General features: G+C 36.6%; 1 protein-coding gene across 11 annotated transcripts in view; it reads left to right on the top strand.

Moving 5' to 3' along the window:
* The window catches only part of NRG1 (neuregulin 1), a 1,106,536-nt gene that overhangs the window by 1,074,662 nt on the left and 13,468 nt on the right, over positions 1–18,406 (top strand). For 4 of the 11 annotated variants that reach the window (XM_081523492.1, XM_081523490.1, XM_081523494.1 and 1 more), the window contains one exon: positions 11,130–11,188. The exons of 1 other annotated variant lie outside the window; for it this stretch is intronic. In XM_081523492.1, coding sequence (XP_081379618.1) covers positions 11,130–11,188 — 59 coding nt within the window. Of the gene's footprint in view, positions 1–10,491; positions 10,560–11,129; positions 11,504–17,745; positions 17,770–18,406 lie in introns of those variants that run through there. 6 more of the 11 variants (XM_081523491.1, XM_081523488.1, XM_081523489.1 and 3 more) reach the window with 3 other exon arrangements.

Here is an 18,406-nt window from a genome sequence, read left to right as displayed (position 1 = left end):
TTTTTTAATTTTTTATTTTATATTGTGATATAGCCAATTAGCAATGTTGTGACAGTTTCAGGTAGACAGCAAAAGGACTCAGTCATAGATGTACATGTATCCATTCTCCCCCAAACTTCCCTCCCATCAAGGCTGCAGCATAACACCGAACAGAGTCTCCTCTGTTTCCAAAATGCTTATTGTTTGAAAATTAAAGATTCACTTTTTTGGTCACCAGCATATCAAATCTATGTACCTATAGCGGAGAATTAAAATTGGTCAGTTTTAGCCTTTGATTCTGCTAGTTTGCTGTGAATATATCCCAAACATTCCTGCCTCCCTGAATTTTTCATTGTGAGTAGAAATGAATAAATTCTGTAATTTCCTATAAGATTTTCTCTGATCAAAATAGAAAATATCAGAAGCTGAGAATTATAATCTGTAAAATGAGGTACATTTACTAGATGGGAATATCCTGCTAGTCTGTCCTAGTCTTAGACATACAATCTAGTTATGTTTCAGTAAGTCTCCTTGGAAGAAAACCTTTAAATTACAGTACCTTAGATGCTTCTCCTTTTTAAACAATCATACCCAGATTATTTAAATCTGTGCCTCCTCCTTTTTTTTTAACTTCTTTAAAAAAGCATCTGAGACCACTTGATTTTAATTATAATAATGAAACATGATCTTTTTCATCCTAGCCTTTGCAAAAAGATTTGCAAGCTGAGAGAGTACATATGATAGTTTCTGAATACCTCTTAGGAACCAGTGCAGTTATTCCCCACATATTAATTTCAGCTATTCTATGGCCCTCCCACGACCTATACAAAACATGCTATCACCTAAGTGCTGTTCACTGGTTCCATTTTGGTATTGTGCCAACAGCTGTGATTTTTTTTTTTCACCCACACAGCTTTTCATTAAACGTTAAGCCCAATCTAGAAAGAAATACTTGCTTTATATTTTTCTGATCTTAATGTGAAATGTTTGGTATTCCTCTAATAGTTATTAAAGCAGCAAACCATGAATAAACATTGTGTCCCCCAACTGAATCCTGTACCAATTCTCAGCAAATTTGCACTATGATTTTATTATATCTTTTTTTTTTTGGTATCTTTCAGAAAAGTGTTAAAGATTATCATGAGCTCTTGTTGGAAAGAAAACCTGTGACATCTATGAGTTTGATAAGTTTTATCCCCTTTTGCGCTGCCTTTATTGATATATGAAAGCAAGCCAGAACACTGAAGAATTGAGTATAGTCAATATCCAAAATATTTCATGCCTTTTTTGTTAAATGAGTATATATTTTAATCCCTGTGTTGCAAACATGGATAACATTAAAAACAATCACTAGTCAGAAATGAAACAAAGGCACATCATATACCAAGTCTTACAATAAAATGTTGTTCACTAGACGACTCTAATAGAAACAGAAAACGTAAAAGTGTTGCATTGGCTCATCATGGCCCTGTGTATGAAGCCAGTTCATAGTTTCCATATGGTCCATCTGTCTAGAGCAAAACATTTCTGAAGCATGAGCCACATCGTTCAAAGTCAGCTTTATCCCTGACTTAAGACATGACTCAGAAACACCACAAGCGTGTAAGTTTCCATGTTGTCTCTCTGGTCACCTAATCCACTGTTGTCTTCTTGGGAGTTGAAGTGGAAGACTTTACAGCAAATCTCTTTTGTCTCTCCATTTAGAACAAGGTGTTCCAAATGGATTAACCATATAAGAGTTAAACACTTCTCTGAGGAGAGGTCTGCTGTTACTTGGACTTCTCTCCTGGGAACAGTGTGGGAATTTCCAAGGTGTTTCTCATCTTTTATATTTCTGTTCTCTCTATAGTAATTTAAAGTTTATCCTGAGGTGGGGGCGGGCAGGGAAACAGTTTCTGTTCCAGGTTGCATAAAGACCGGAAAAGAATCATTCCATCTTTTACCCTCTGGTGCCTCATGTAGTCACATGGTTCAAAGAAACAAGACACTTTGAACTTGACATTGTCCAGATTATCCTCTTGGTTTTCTCCCCTTGTTCTTGTATATCTGCTCTTCTGAGAAGTTATACTTAAGAGAACTCTTTTGGCACACGTTGACGTGATTTTTTTAAATCTAAAAATGGCTTTATACCAGACCATATCTATAAACCTATGATGCTGTCCTGTGGACAGATGTGGCATCCCCATGTGGGGATTAGAGTTTTAACCACCAATTTTGGTGACTAGTCTTGAGCTCTTTCACTTCAACTCTCTGGACAATTTATTTATAACATAGAGTTAACATGTTCTCCAAATTTCTTCCCAGGAGTCAGTGAAATTAAATGAACTCATTTCAGTGAAAGCACTTCTAACTCTGGGGAAGGGAGTTTTTCCTTACAATAAAAAATAAATGGTAGAATTACATTCTCTCTGTAGACATTGGAAAAATATATACACCTGTCTTAACAGACCGTGTTATCATGTTTAATTCCCAATTCTTCATTTTATTTAACACTAGCGGTTTTTATTTGATTTGTTGGGGCCACCAGCTAGCTTTATAACTTTGCATTTGGTGTTCATTCAATCATGTAGTGCCTCTGATAGTTAATTTCCTTCTGTTTAAAAACAGAAACAGAAAACAAACACAACATAGGAAAGTGGGAGGTGACTTTAAACATGAGCTTGTCATTTTGTCTAATTAATTTTTATGAAACCATGTAGTATATATAAGGGCCTATATTGTATGACACATAATTATAGAGACAGTTATGAAAAATACTTAACTATAAGGAGATAAAGTCACAACAAATGTGCTATAATAAATTAAACTCAGTAAATGAAATATTAATTAAAATTTGTTGATAAAACAGCTACATCTATCCCAGGCATTTTTGTAAACACAACGAAAATATACAGCATGGTCTCTGATCCCTGGGAACTTAGTCTATTTATGGAAATAGAGTATCTAAAAGAGTAGATCAATTAGAGTGTCTTCATCCCAGGAGGTACAATGCTGGTTATTATGATAATGAGAATTTAAATAAGGAAAAGAAAAGACTGGAATATGTTGAAGACTTTATAAGCAGAGTCATCATTTATGGAGTTTTTTCCACATACTATTAAACATACCATATACCATACCATCTAATCTTCCTATTAGACACAGTGGTATGCATACCTAGACCAGCAACTCCATTCTGGGAAGTAAAACAAAACAAACAAAAAAAGCCAAGTAGGCAGGAGAATCAGTTTCTGAGCTCTGAAAACCAGGGAGAGGACTTTGGACATGGCGATAACTAATCAAGAGTCATAGTACCTTCTGGAACAGTTTGGGTACACCATAAACCTAGAAGATGTTTAGGGAGGAGAGACTTCCATACAGATTAGAGACATCTGGGCACTAGATAAGATGGGGAGAAAAAGTCAAGACGCTAGCTAAGGTTTTATAAAATCCTTGCTTAGTAATTGATGCAAGTAAAAATGATGATGAAAATAATATATTTATAGCACATTAGTAGCTGGTGGTTCAGATTCAGGTTGTGTCCTGTGGCCTCATCATCGTGGCTGTAGAAGAAGACATTTGGATTAGAGCAGAGGAATATATTTTGGGTTAGTCCTGGAGTGCCTAGGAACAGCCAGCTCTGGGAGACCTCATCCTTCAGAGCGAGTGAGACACGTACCTGCTATCACATTGAGCAGGGAGACAAACCTTTGTGAGTGGGTGGGACTCATATGGCAAAGATCTAGAGAGTCAGCTCTTCAGATGACCTACCTACAGTGATGGTCATTGTGGTCATTTCCTACAGTAACATGTAGAAAATGTTGAAGGGATACTCATTTCCTCTGTGTCCCTCTCTGTATCTACAATCCTGCCGTGTACTTCCTAGGGACTTATTAACTCATTTTGACTTTCATGAAGACAATTTAGCGGCAGTTTGGCCTAAAAGCAGTTGCATTGTGTTCTTAATAGCTTGGTTCTTTTTTTCTCCCGAAATCGGTTAGGCAGCCGCATATATTTATTGATCTCCTTCCACGAGGCAAATTCTGCGCTTGTGCTCGTTATGAAGTGGTAAGCAAAATCACATGGTCTGAGCCCTCATGGAGTCCGTAGGCCATTGTGAGTAGCAGACAGATTTCAAATCATTAATTAAATTGTAAATGATAGGTGTGCTGAGTGCTTTGACAAGTATTTAGGGAGTTAAGGGAATGTATCATGGAGGACACTAACCAGCCAGAAGCAGAGTCTCCATGGGGGAAAATACGTGTATACAGCCCTCACCTTGAGAAGCATATTGTCTATTTAAAACAAAATGATCTCTCAGCAAAATTCAAGTATACAATACCATATTATGAACTAATTTCACATTAGATCCCAGGAATTTTTTTTATCTTATAACTGAAGAAGTTATAAGTTATCTTATAAATGAAATTATTTATCTTATAACTGAAAATTTTTTAAATAGCCATCTTATGAGGTGATTGATGAGTTAATTAGCTTATTGTGGTAATCATTTCACAATGTATAATATATCAAATCATCAGTTTGCACACCTTAAGTGTACACAATATTGTCAATAATACCTCCATAAATATGGGAGGAAATCAAAAAATAAAATAAAATGCACCATTTTGAAATATTTCTATTGAAAGATTTAAGTCGAAAGTGAGTATTTAGAGGTTTCATCATCAAATGAGGCTGGAGTGGATGGAAGGTTCAGAATTGCTATGCTGTGTATAGGGGCATCCTCCAGAGACAAAACCAAACCACAAATTAGCTGAGTTCATAAGTCATCATGTCACAAGGACAGAGAGATGTATGGGCTATAGACTGAGCCCATATCCGATGAAATTGTTTGACCCCAAAGTAAAGGATACATCATTTAGGGTAAACAATGGCAAGGATTTTCATCTACAGATGAGCATTTCAGGACAAGCTGTACAAACAGAACTTTGGAAAGGGCACCAGGGTTCAAACAAGGAGAGGTTAATTCATAAACACCAACACCTCATTAGTGAGATTGTATGTCTTAGACATTGAAAAACAACAGTGCAGATCCAGGATGACTTAGTTCCCCCCCCCACCCAAGTCTTTATCTATGAGTCCACTGTGGCCACTCTGTGTATACCGTTATCTCAAAAATTGGGAACTAGTCCCCAGATCATAATAAAAAAGAAATGGGATGATCCATACTAGCTGAACATTGATGGGGAGGTCTAAGGTTGGATCTGTAGGCAATGTTATTGAAGGAACATATTATATTTAATATTTTCTTTAATGATGTTGAAGAAGGCATTTCCTTGAGGAAACAAATATCTTTTGCAGATGATACCATAAGGAACACTAAAACACAAATTAGAAAAGCATATACGAACCTTAAGAAATTTCACTTCACAGTAGATAACAGAATGCAGTTCATCTTGGAAAAATGCAGACTAATAGTAACAATCCATTTGGGAAAGAATAATGTACAACACAGATACTCAGCCAGTGAGTGGGCGAGTTCTAGTCAGAATCCCGAGTGAAGGGGTGAAAAAAGTCAGCCCCTGCAATAGGATACTGTAGAAAAACAAACTAGCGCTGTAGTGTGTACATTGCCAAGTCTGGTTTACAACGTAAACCAAAGTCTTCAATGCCTAACATTTAAACTCGCCAAAAACCCTTCACATGTACATGTTGGCCTTTCCATTACCTACTATTTATAAACATGGACATCAAAGAAATTGCTTCAGATGTTGTACTATGTGAAGGAAATGCCCCAACTAGTATTTGGGTAGAGTGAAAAGACAGTAGGGCTTCTTATTTTTTGGATGATTGTCTAAAATATCTCCTGGTGGAGTGATGGGTAAATAGAGGTGAAATACCATATGTAAACCTGTTTCCCTTCTCCTGTTGGATCAAGGAAGAATCTAATGAAAATTAATGAAACCAAGAAGTAAAGACAGGAAGAGAAGGGATGTAAGGATGGTTTATAAATTGACCATAAATTTCAAAAGCCGCTAAGCCATTTATAATGGCTTATAAAATTAGCAAATCCTAAATAACCGGAAGATTCTTGGGGTTCTGGAAATATCTTTAATGATATCTAGTGTCTCCACCAAAAAAGGGGGGGAATAATTTATTCAATTAGAATGTAAAAAATATACCAAACACTAAACTGATTCACAAAATGACATGAATTGATCATCGATTACACAGTAAGTGTATAATCACCATGTATTAAGGTTATTATTAAGAACCATTTTTATTTTACTATGCAGAAGTCTTGGTTACTAGACTGTAACTGCTTTATTGAATCCTGGGTTAAATGGTATTTCAGTAATGGGATTTAAATTTGAGGTAACAGACTTACTGTTAAAGAATTATATGGAATCTTTTCCAAATTCCAGACTCAATGTTAAAGACTTCTGAATAGGGGAAGGAGTCTGTGAGAAAGGTACTATAAAAAAAAAAAAAATATTTGGAAGTCTACAGAGGAGAGAGTTGGTCACAAACTATAGAAATTAAAGCCAAAAGTTCAATATTGATATGTACTTGGCCAATCAATTGGCTATATGGGTCTCTTTGATACAGTTCTTTACTGGACACTATGTTCTAACCTTCAATCAAGTTCAATTTAATCAGTATTTTATGAGAGTCCTTCAAGAGCCAAGCACTGGGCTAAAACATTAGACCTATAAAATGATCAGAATATGTTCATCGTCTTCACAAAGAGGTAATCACAAGACCAACAGGTCAGGGCAGTGGAAGAGATGGAGGCACCATACAATGAGAGCCAAATAAGGAATCCCTCACCCAGGGCATGGACGTGGGTTGGTGAGCAGGTGACATCAGGAAAGAGATGGTGTTGAATTTGAAGAGACAGTGCTTCAGTTCAGATGAAACTGTCTGTGAATTTTCATCTCCTGAAGAACAAATATAGAACAAAGGTCGCTTACCTTTGCTTATCTTTATTTATCTTTGTATAAGAGCAAATACTAAAATTTTTAAAAATATCTCCATCTTATAATCTGATCGGTAAAACAAATGGTATACATAGTTTTGAAGCTACAGTAAGGGCTCAATTGTTATTCAGACAGATTCTTCTAAGATATAGAATTCTTGGAAGGTGCTCAGACTCAGGCCAGAGCATATTGTTCACAATGAGATTAAAGCTACTGTACTCCTATCTCCAAAGAAAAGTGACAGATTGGCTGCTTAAAGGAGAATGCTAGCAGAAAAGTATGCCAGCAGCCAGACAGTCTCCCTCTTCTTTTAGGAGTCATACTGTAGAGTTTAATCAGACCCTATAGATCAGATGGGCTTCCCTGATAGCTCAGATGGTAAAGAATGCCCACAATGTGGGAGACCTGGGTTCGATCCCTGGGTCAGCAAGATCCCCTGGAGAAAGAAATGGCAACCCACTCCAGTATTCTTGCCTGCAGAATCCCATGGACAGAGGAGCCTGGTGGATTACAGTCCATGGGTTCACAAAGAGTCTAACACTACTGAGCCACTCACACCTTATAGATCAGGTGTATCTCCATTTGCATACGCTTTCTCTGCCCGATCAATGCAGCCTGCAATTTGCTTATGCAGAAGTTGTTTCCACTTCCTCCCACCTGATTGGGCAGCAACTCTAGATGTCCACAAAAATTACATAATGATTATAGCTCTGAATCCTTGACTGGCCTAGGAATAGGTATTTAACATTTGTTTTGCCTCCATGATGGTCTTAAAAAATCAGTTCTATCAGAAGAATCATTTTAAAGTTCTTGAGTCCTCCCTGACTGGTAATACATTCAGAAGAGATGATGCCAGGTTTTTGCAGTGATTCCATGTAGGAGAGTGACTCCCAGAACCTTTGTGGTAAAAGAAATCTTTGATAATCACTTAGATAAATCTTTTCATTTTATCACTGAAGACAACTGTGGCCCAATGAAGCCAAATAGACTTCTCACATCCAAACAGCAAGATTCTGTGGTGCCAAGATAGAGGGCCTTGGTCTCCATCTTTGGAAGTCAGGATCCCTGACATCCTAAATTTAATGTACATGCAGATCTCTTAGGGATCTTGTTAAAATGCAGATTCTTATTCCGTAGTTCTAGACTGAGGCCTGTGTCTACTAACAAGATTCCAGCAGATGCTGATTCTGTTCGTCCTTGGACCCCACTTTGAATAATAATAAGGATTTACACTAATAAAACGCATCCAAGTGAAGATAAACATTAGTGAAAGGATAGCTCTGGTTCAGATATAGCAGGAAATTCCAAAAAGAATTGGTATACCTTATGCAAATCTACTGTTACTGCACCAAATATTCTGTATCATCTTATGATAGAGATAAACCACCATCTTATACTACTAGTTTCCTAGTAAACATCATTTTAGAATCTTGTACTAATTAGAAAATCGATTGGGTAGGATTTTTGATCCCCTTCATCTAGTTGTCCCATGCCTTCTTATTTCAAAAATGTCATCTAAGATGCATAAATGGCAATTTTCTAATAAATGTGTTTCTTATCTTAAGGGATTCATGATTCTTGAGCTCTTTGTGAATTTCATGATTCTTAAATAAGTGCATTTCTTATCTCTAATAGTTCTCTCACACACACAGACACGTGTGTGCACACACACACATGCATGCTCGCCATAGTCACACATCTTATACTATGTTCTTTGAATGAAACAAATAGATTATTATGTGATCAAATTAAGAATTTAAATTTTTGTGAAGAATGCAAACAGGTAAGATGAAATGGTCATTATAGAATATATTCTTAGTTCTGGAATTACCTACTTAATTATAGTGTATATCTATATGGATTTATAGTCCTGGTTCAGAAACAAATATAAAAATAAAATCTCATATACTTCACAAATTTTTACATCAAATAAGTTACATGGAAAACAAGATTCCATGTGTTTTTCTTAAATTACATGGAAAGACCTTCTTAATTGAAGCAGGTAGAATGACATATTCATAAGAAATGACCCAACCTCCCAGGTTATAGTTCTTATTTTTGTATTTCTCTAGGTAGTTCTTCCTCTACTCATTTCAGCCAAAGTATTCTATACCAAAATAACCAGCTCATTTATAAAAACTTTTTTTGAAGAATTAAAAAAAACTATATAAATAACAAGATATTTGTTGTTAAGCTTATTGATATTATTATTAATGATCATAATTATACTTTATTTACCTAAGTACTCATAGGGCTGAAAATATGGAACTGCTAGTATTTATTCTTACAAGCCATTCTTCGTGAAATTGGTGAAGCAGATGTACCAAATCACTTGAGAATGTTTTTTTCGCATTGAATTTGGCTTTAAGGGGAATGAAAAAAAAAAAATCAACCTGATATTAGCAAAAATGAATAGTTTTATTTACATCTCTTTGATGCCAAAAAGGTGGTGTTAGTTTTATTTATTCTGGAAAATAAACCATGTATGATGTTTATGGTCTGTATGAACTATTAATAATAATCATGGCTATCAGTGTGGGGCACTTGTAAGAAGTATATTTGTGTCCTGGAACTTTTTGATGACCCTGTTTCTTTGAGTATGATATTTGGGGTAAAATGAATCCATTCTGAAATGCTTTAGTTACTGGAGTGACAGCAACAAAAAGAACAGTTGTAAAGGACTTCCATCTCTAGACACAGCCCCACCCCAAGACCTTGAGAACAATATTCTACCGAGATTCTGGAATTTTGATAGGCAAATGTGAGTGAGTAAAATGTAAATTTTATACAGTTTCAAAACAGTTTACCTTAAATGCAAAATGACATTCATTAAATACTTCAGTAGAAGAATAACTGCTTAAATTTTTTAAATGTATATTTGATTTGGGATAATTGCATGAAGTGAAATTTGTACTACTAAAAATCTGCCTCTTTATAGATTTTTTACACCATTAAAAATAAGACCTACTTTGTATTATCTTTTTAAAAAAGAAGGAGGATGTCATTTTTCTTGTCAGTAATCATTAGCGTGTGAAAGTGCTTGACTTCTTTTGTAATTTGATGATTTCAAAGATACCAATGACAGAGGAGCCTGGTAGGCTACAGTCCATGGGGTCACGGAGGCAGACATGACTTAACAACTAAACAACAACGAAATGAAATGAAGTACAAAATTGGGTCTACAAAAGAAAAAACTCAGAATCATTTCAATGGTAAATGATGATGGATGGAACCATATAAGCTCTTTCCAAAACCAGTGTTTCAATGTCAGTTGATCATTGACAAATTCAAAAATGCCCAAGAGATAATGACTTATCTGTCCATACCTTGCCAAGCCCTTTCAACCTTTCAGCCTCACACTAGTTAAATTTCAGTTAACTGATTTTATGAAGACTGAAGCAAACAACAGAAATATGTACCCCACAGTTTTCATGGGACATGGTTTTCTAAATGTTTTGTCTTCTCCTTTTCTCTATGTTGTTCAGCCACCAGGTCATTTGTAGGACTCTCCATACTCCATAGGAGGAAAGTTGCCAGTCTGAAAGTTCAGTGTCTTTAGCGTTCGATTGCTTATTACATTTTTACCCTCTAGGTGCCAACCTGGATTCACTGGAGCGAGATGTACTGAGAATGTGCCCATGAAAGTCCAAACCCAAGAAAGTATGTTAAAATAATCTGAAATTTGCTCTCTCCCCCAAACTACAGCAACAATCGCTACCACTTGGTGACTTTACTGCTCAGTTGTGACTGATTCCTTTTGTTCTAATCATGGTTAACTCACTCAGGGCCGAAACCCATTCAATATGATCTTGTCTAGCTGTGTCTCAACAAACTGCAAAGGTCATCAATTTCATAAAACCCATCAGGATGGTCCATGATGCTGGCAATCATGGCAGGTGGGCCAACCAAAACTCCTTTCCTTCCAGTGCTACCAAGTGGAAAACCTAGTTGAAGAAAACATCCAGCGTTCATTTTAAGTGGCTCCGTTTGAGAGAACACGGTCACTTAAAATGCTGGGATCTTTCTATCATGTTTATCCAAATTTTTATCCCATTGGGGGAAACGCCAGAGTCTGAAAGCCATGATGAGGACAAAGACTCAGTTCCTGAGAGTGAACTCACCAAGTTCAGTCAAATGACACTGAAGGAGCTTCTTTCTAGCATATATTCACCTCTTCTCTTTTTCTCTGTTTTTTTTTCTACCATTGTTTTTTTTTGTTTCTTCTCTCAGGTGCCCAAATGAGTTTACTGGTGATCGCTGCCAAAACTACGTAATGGCCAGCTTCTACAGTACGTCCACTCCCTTTCTGTCTCTGCCTGAATAGGAGCATGCTCAGTTGGTGCCGCTTTCTTGTTGCCGCATCTCCCCTCAGATCCCACCTAGAGCTAGATGCGTTTTACCAGGTCTAACATTGACTGCCTCTGCCTGTCGCATGAGAACATTAACACAAGCAATTGTATGACTTCCTCTGTTCGTGACTAGTGGGCTCTGAGCTACTCATAGGTGCGTGAGGCTCCAGTGTTTCTGAAATTGATCTTGAATTACTGTGATACAACATGACAGTCTCTCACCCACTGCAATGAAAATAAAGGCCTTGAAAAGTCTCACTTTTATTGAGAAAATAAAAATCACTCCACGGGACAGTCCATCTTCTTTATAAAATGGCCCCATCCTTGAAAAGGAGGTGTGCTAAGTTGTAACCAGCACACACTTGAAATGATGGTAAGTTCGCTGCGGTTCAGACTGTGTTCTTTCCGACAAATAAACAGAATAAAAAGAGTTCAGATGTTTCTCTTCATTAACCAAACAGTTTGCATTAAAAAAAAAAAAGCACCAAGTAGGAAAATTAAAAGCAAACATTTCACAGCAAAGGAGAGAGCCTGGCTTCTATTTGACCTTGTTTAGGAATCAAGGGATTCAGGTCTAAATGATTTTTAGATGAATTGTTAAATCACTTATTTATGTTATTCTACTCTCAATAATAATTTTAGGAAAAAGTTGTTTTTTAAAAATATTTATTAGTCACTGTGAAATATCACAGTTCACTGCTAGATATATACTTTTAAAATGAGAACCGGGAAATTTTGATGGATTTCTGTGGCTTCATGAAGTTTTGAACATTCCTAAAAGACCGTTTACATTGCATATAACTGCATGGATAACTATACTATGTACTTGTCCTTCTTTTGTGAACAAGGACTTTAGCTTTTAATTCTGGAACTTTCAAAACATTATTTTAAAAATAGATTCCATATAGTTATCCATTTAGATCAAAGGTGACAATTTTTTTTTTTCCTGTAAATTTAGATCAGATAGTAAATGCTTTTGCATTGGCAGACCATACCATTACTGTCATAACCACAGAAAACTCAGCCGATGGAGCACAAAAGCAATTCATAAGCATGGCTGTGTGCTATTAGATTTTATTTACAAAAGCATTGTAATGGATTTGTCAGCCTGTGATTCGGCTTGTCAATTGCTTACCCCCCAAAATATTTCACATAGTGTATTGTGGTATAAATTCATGCAACACAAGAAACAGTGATAGAAATTGGTCATTTGGGGGCCCTGAAAGAATGAGATTTGACCCTTATTTGTATGCATGCAAAGAATAACATTCTGTTTCTCATGTTAACAGTCATGAAAGAATAAATTCTATCAAAAAAGAAATTTCATATGCATTATGAGGAGATTGGACCTGTACTATTCAATCATTTTTTTAGTGAGTGGTACTTCTGATGTATTTACAAAAGCTGCATATCAAAAATCACATTACAGACCATTTTCTGTTGTGAAAAAGTGGTAAATTGGCATTGCTAAATTTTCAAACACAGTCTCCTCTTTATTTAAAACCTTTAAATAAAATGCCTTTACTGGACAGAATTGTTCTCTCTACAGCTATAGATTATTGTTATAAAGCTAGATAAGATGGAGCGTAAAAACAGAAGGTAAATAATAAAATTTTACTTAATAAAGCCATACCTTTTAGAAATGTTTGTATTCAGATGACATGGATTTACAAATCCCTGTGACTGTATAAATTCAGTACAATTATATTTTAGACTTTAATGAAAATTCTGAACACGTGCATTGTACTTAAATTTTTGGAATATCATTGTGCACTGAAAGCAATGTAAAAATTTAGGCATTTCCCAAAATAATGATGCAGTGAGATCTGACAGTAGAACCTGAAAAAATGTTCTCAATTTCTCTTTTAGACCATATTCTCTTTCATAAGATATAATTTTAAAATAGCCATTATGTATTTTAATCAGAATGTGATTCCTCGAATAAATTCTTTAGTAAGCTTTCAGTGGCACTTTTGGAAGATGTCCAGGAAAACAGCATTCAGATTTAACCTGATTTAACAAAGATAGATAGGAAGCACATTTATAAACAAAGTCTGTAATGACTGTGCATCAGTCCTGCCTCGTGTCTGGAAAAGCAAGAGCTTCCAGTCAGAAACTGCTTTCCAAAATTGGCTTGCCCAGAGTTAATTTTCTAACTTCCATATCTTAAATTCTCAGTTTTTACTTCCACAAACCTTCACATCGAAGGCAGGGAAATAAATATTTGCTGCTCTAAGAACTTTATGTTCAACTAGCAATGAAAGCTACACAAAAGCTAAAAAGTGTTGCCATCTTGGTAAAGTTTAAAATTTACTTATTTTTGTTCATAAAGTTGGACATGCATATCATACATTTTAAAAGAAAAAATATTCCCCAGCTTCAGTGAGAAACATTGTTCAACTTACCAAACCACATTTTCAGTTGATGAATCACATTGTAAAAGAACATACAATTTTCTAAATGCTTCTAAACACATAACTTACATTATTAGGATTTAATACAATTTTTCTGGTCAGGGTGTCCTATGGGACATATATTGATTTATAAAAACTGATTTAAAATATAAAAAAAAAGGAACACATGTATCTTTTATAGGGCTTTTTTGAAGGAAGCCATTTGCCTTGAAATAAAACATTTATAATACTTTCCTGGAAAATACTGTCGAGGTTAGTGAGCTTTAGACTTCACCCCTCTCAACAGAGTTCCTGCTTGGAAGGATTGTTTTCGTCATTGTGTGTGTGTTGTATGTGTGTGGGTGCGTGTGTGTCTGTGTTTGTGTATACAGACAATCAATAATCAATTTATAGACTATAGGAAAAAACGCACTCACAGCTTCAATAGTTTCAAGCAGTATGGAGCAAATAGGTCATATATAAACTAACATAATAGGAAGTAATTCTAGAATAGCCCAAATTATAGACTATTTTAAAAGAGTACAATTTTAGAACTTATAGGCATGTCCTCAGAATGAGTAAACTCAGACAGCCTTAAAAGTATTTTTGATTCATAGGTTACTCATGCCTAAATTATTTGTGTTGATGTTTCCAAAAGTTTTTTTAAAATTCGCTGAAGTTATTGGTTTCTTTATCAAACATGTGTATCTTGCTGAAAGTAGAATAAAGACACATCAACCTAAGACAGAATTATTAACTCCGGCTAAGCGTTAGTGAGACTTCACTGTGTGTGTTTTTATGAACGTACTTGCTCATGGCATATGGAAACTTGGAAGAAAGGAGTTTCCGATTGCATTTCAAAGGGTTCAGTGGCAATATGGATTGGTATATGTGAAAAAAAAAAAAAGCATCTACTATTGTAAAGGTAAGTTGAAAATTAGAAGTCAGTGGCTAAATTGGTCCCATTTAGAAATGACATTGACAGGACTCCTCTAAAAACCTCAGGGGGGCAAAAGTCAAGAGGACTCATGCCTCTTTGTGATTACTTGCTTAAGAAAACCCGAGAATGTCTTCAAATGTTAAAAGAAATTATAATTGCATGTATGGACAATTTCAGCTTTTCAAGAAGTTTTCTTGTTCTTTTCTCTAATGCTATTGAAAATTTAAATTAACCTACAGGTTAATCAGTTTTCTTCAAACAATTATAAAATCCTACAGCAAAAGATGAGTGAGTCAATACTTCATAGTTTCTAAAGACTCAGATTTAAATTAATTTTTTATATTGCTTACTGCACAGCAGGAAATCACATGTAGAAAAGGAAGCTAAATTGTTTACAGTAACCTTCATGTTTTTGAATTATTAATTTAATTTGAAAAATGGAGTGGCTAGGCAGATGTTCAATAGGAAACATATGATATGTAATAAGCCTAAGCCAACATTAGATTAAATAGAACAGATAGAAAGTAATAACCTCTTCAGAAAATGAAAAGTGTTTGTGTATTCTGCTTTTCTTGACTCACAATGAAAGAAATGTAGCCACCAATAGTCAAATAAATTACAGTAGTGTTTGCTACAGGACTTGGGTGACTGATGCATGCTTCCTCTGCTTGTTTCCTTGTTAGGGCTTATGGCCAGAAGAGAGAGTACAATTTTAAGTACCAATTTCCCTTTGAATTATTTGAAATTGGAGCTGCCTGATATGAATGACTTCCCATGAAATGAAATTAGAGTTAGGCTCACCAACTTACCTATAAAACTGTAAATGCAGTAATATATATGCATGAGCATGCTACTAATTTTATTGAAGACTTAACCAAGCTTTCTATGCAACTAATATAGATAATTAGCAGTGTTCATGTAGGCATGGAATCATGATTCTCTTCTCTGGAAAGAGTTTCTGTAGTCATCTGTTGATTTTAACCCTTAAATTATTACTGACGTAGGAGGAAAAGGCAAGACACGGAGGAGGTTCTAGGGAGAAAAATTGAGTTAGTTTCTCATGGAAACGTGTAAGGAAATTTATTATCACTTCCTCAGAAAATGAATTGTGGTACCTTGATGTTCGGAAGTTTATATGGAGGAAACAAATTGGGGAAAAATGTCAATTTGTCCAATTCAGTGTTGCACAGAGGCAAGAGAAATTTGGATTGGAAAAAAGTGTTAATTTTGCTGTGAACATGGTGCAACCAAAGTCACTCTACATCCTCTTTCTTTAAATTTATGAAAAATGTACGTGATTTGCCTGAGTACCCTGGACTTAAGGCAAAGAAAATTCTATTATATAAAGTGCCTCTTTATCATTGTTAGTGTACTATTTGATATGTATTTATACATACATATTATACATGTTTATATATATATATATATAAATCTGGGAAACTTCATTTCCTTAAGAGGTGGCAAGTTTTGTTTGTTTGTTTTAATCTAAATTCTTGATATATCACAGAGCCTGTCAGAGTTTTGGGGCCCCTGAAATTAATCAAAACTAAGCCTGCATGCCTGCGATCAGTGGCCCAAAGTAAATCTCCAGATACACCTGTCCACCAAGCTGTTAAACCCCTGCACTGTTGGCCGACACACTTCATGTCTCCTTTATTCCACTGGGTCACCCTGTGAGGCATGTGTCAATACCATAAGCATTTTGTCAATGAGAAATGAACTTGTCCAAAGTCACTGAACAGGTAAATGGCAGAGAAAGGACCTGAAACCAGGATGACTCCAAACACACTTACCTCCTCCTTTCCCTTCTCTGTGTGAGGAGCTCTGTTCATGTCCAAACTGTTTTGGAAGAGAAATAACCCCTCCAGCGTGTGTTTTCAAACTGAAGAGATGCCTTGTCAGATTCGAGGACTGTCCTGGTATCTCTCTAGTCAGTGACCAAGGAAAAGAAATACAGACCACAGAACCCCTCTGTTTTCATCCTGCCCCGCCTTCCCACCTGCCTTTCCACCCACTAGGCACAAATAAGGAAGTCCTGAAGGGCCCTAGATGATGACATTTGATTAACAGTTTTTTGTTTGAAAAATGGAAAGCGTCATTTCTGGATGGGTTTTTTTTTTAAATTTGCCCGATTTTCCCCGCTTCCCCGCTTGAGCCTGTGCAGGTCCTGCCAGGCCTGCAATTCTGATGTCTCCTCAGTCAGGTGTGCTAGGACTGTGGGCTGGGGGCACACAGCTCTCAGCCCTCTCCCCTGGGCAGCCCTGCAGGCCCCCTGGGTGCCTGCGGCCATCAGCTATCATCTGGGCATCGGGGCTCAGCGTTGGGAAGTGCCCATCTAATTGGCTCTTTGTGATTTGAGGAAGTAGTAAGTTAAAATTAACCAAAGAACCCAGGAATTGCATCCTCCCGCTGCCTCCTTTTTTTTTATTTAAACCATTTGAAAAAGTGAGGCATCCACTGCTATCCTATGCCACCCAGAGATTATACAGAAAACTGGAAGCAGGCTCCCAGTTGCCCCAGTGCCCTGGCTGGCTTTTTTTAGCAGAAGTGTTCTCCATGTCCTACAAATGATGAAGAGAGGGGAAGATTTGGGGGAAAGGAAATAGTTTTAAAATAAGTAAATAAAACAACAGGAAATATTAGAGCATAGCTAGCCCCAAACAATGAAGAATACCGATCTAATGTGACAAAAATTTCCAACCGGATCGCTCCTCTTGGCTTCACCTCCCTGCTCTGCCACTCTGTGCCTTTGGGTAAAATGATTTCACCTCCCTGGAACTTCATGCCTGCCTTTTGAAAGCAGAAGGGTGAAATAATACCAAATGCCATCTCTGATGATAAATCCGGCCTCTCTATTCCCAGATAACGAATAGCATAGAGGAGGGGTCAGCCATGCCTCTTCCCCCTCAGTAAGGTCTTTTAAGGGTTAATAAAGACACAGTGTGCTGGTATTTGCACACCTCTTAAAAGAGAAGTTCCCTCTGTGGACTCGTGGGGGCGTACCTGAGCACTGCTTCCTTAACCATCCACCGTTTGTCTGTTCCGTGTGCACGCACAGAGCCGTGATAGTCGTGTGTAATGTGTTTTGGAGTGCAGTGTATTGCTCTTTTCTGAAACTTTTTCCCTTTCTTTCTTTTTTTTTTGTCAACTTTCTGCATTGGCAGAGCATCTTGGGATTGAATTTATGGGTATGGACCAATCATCATTCCTTTTAGCCTGCAGAATTTAGAGCCTATGAGCTGAAACCTTTATATTTCCCCCCTGTCTACTCTTAACCTTTCAGTTCCTAACTAATTTCCTTTCTCTTTAGAAGGGATCATACAGCTATAACAATGATTTCTTTGCTTTCAATATATGGTTAGTTTACCGACGTGGTACTGAGGGCAGCAGCTTTTAGACTCAAAACTTTCACTTAGAGTTTAAAATCACCTTACTTGCTACAATTCACATACATCCCATGTTCCTTGACCCACTGATCGGATCTGACCGTGCTGTTATTCCAGAGCTGGGTAAGTTGGAGTGATTCATAAAGCTTTAGCAGGAACCGAGCCAGGGGCCTGAGAACGAAAGAAGCTTCAACCTACACCAACTTAAGAACACTCCACATTTTCGGCTAATGGGAGCTTTATATACCATGTAAAAATCATCTATTCATATTGTAACATAGAAAGCTCTTACACTGCAGCATAATATAACATACATTCCCTGATAGCTCAGGTGGTAAAGAATCTGCCTGCAATGCAGGAGACCCTGGTTCAGTTCCTGGGTTGGGAAGATCCCCTGGGGAAGGGAAAGGCTACCCACTTCAGTATTCTGGCCTGGAGA

Source organism: Giraffa tippelskirchi, chromosome 8, assembly GCF_054371585.1.
Source record: "Giraffa tippelskirchi isolate mGirTip1 chromosome 8, T2T-mGirTip1v1.2.pri, whole genome shotgun sequence".
Lineage (NCBI taxonomy): Eukaryota > Metazoa > Chordata > Mammalia > Artiodactyla > Giraffidae > Giraffa > Giraffa tippelskirchi.
This window is presented reverse-complemented; position numbering and strand designations above follow the sequence as displayed.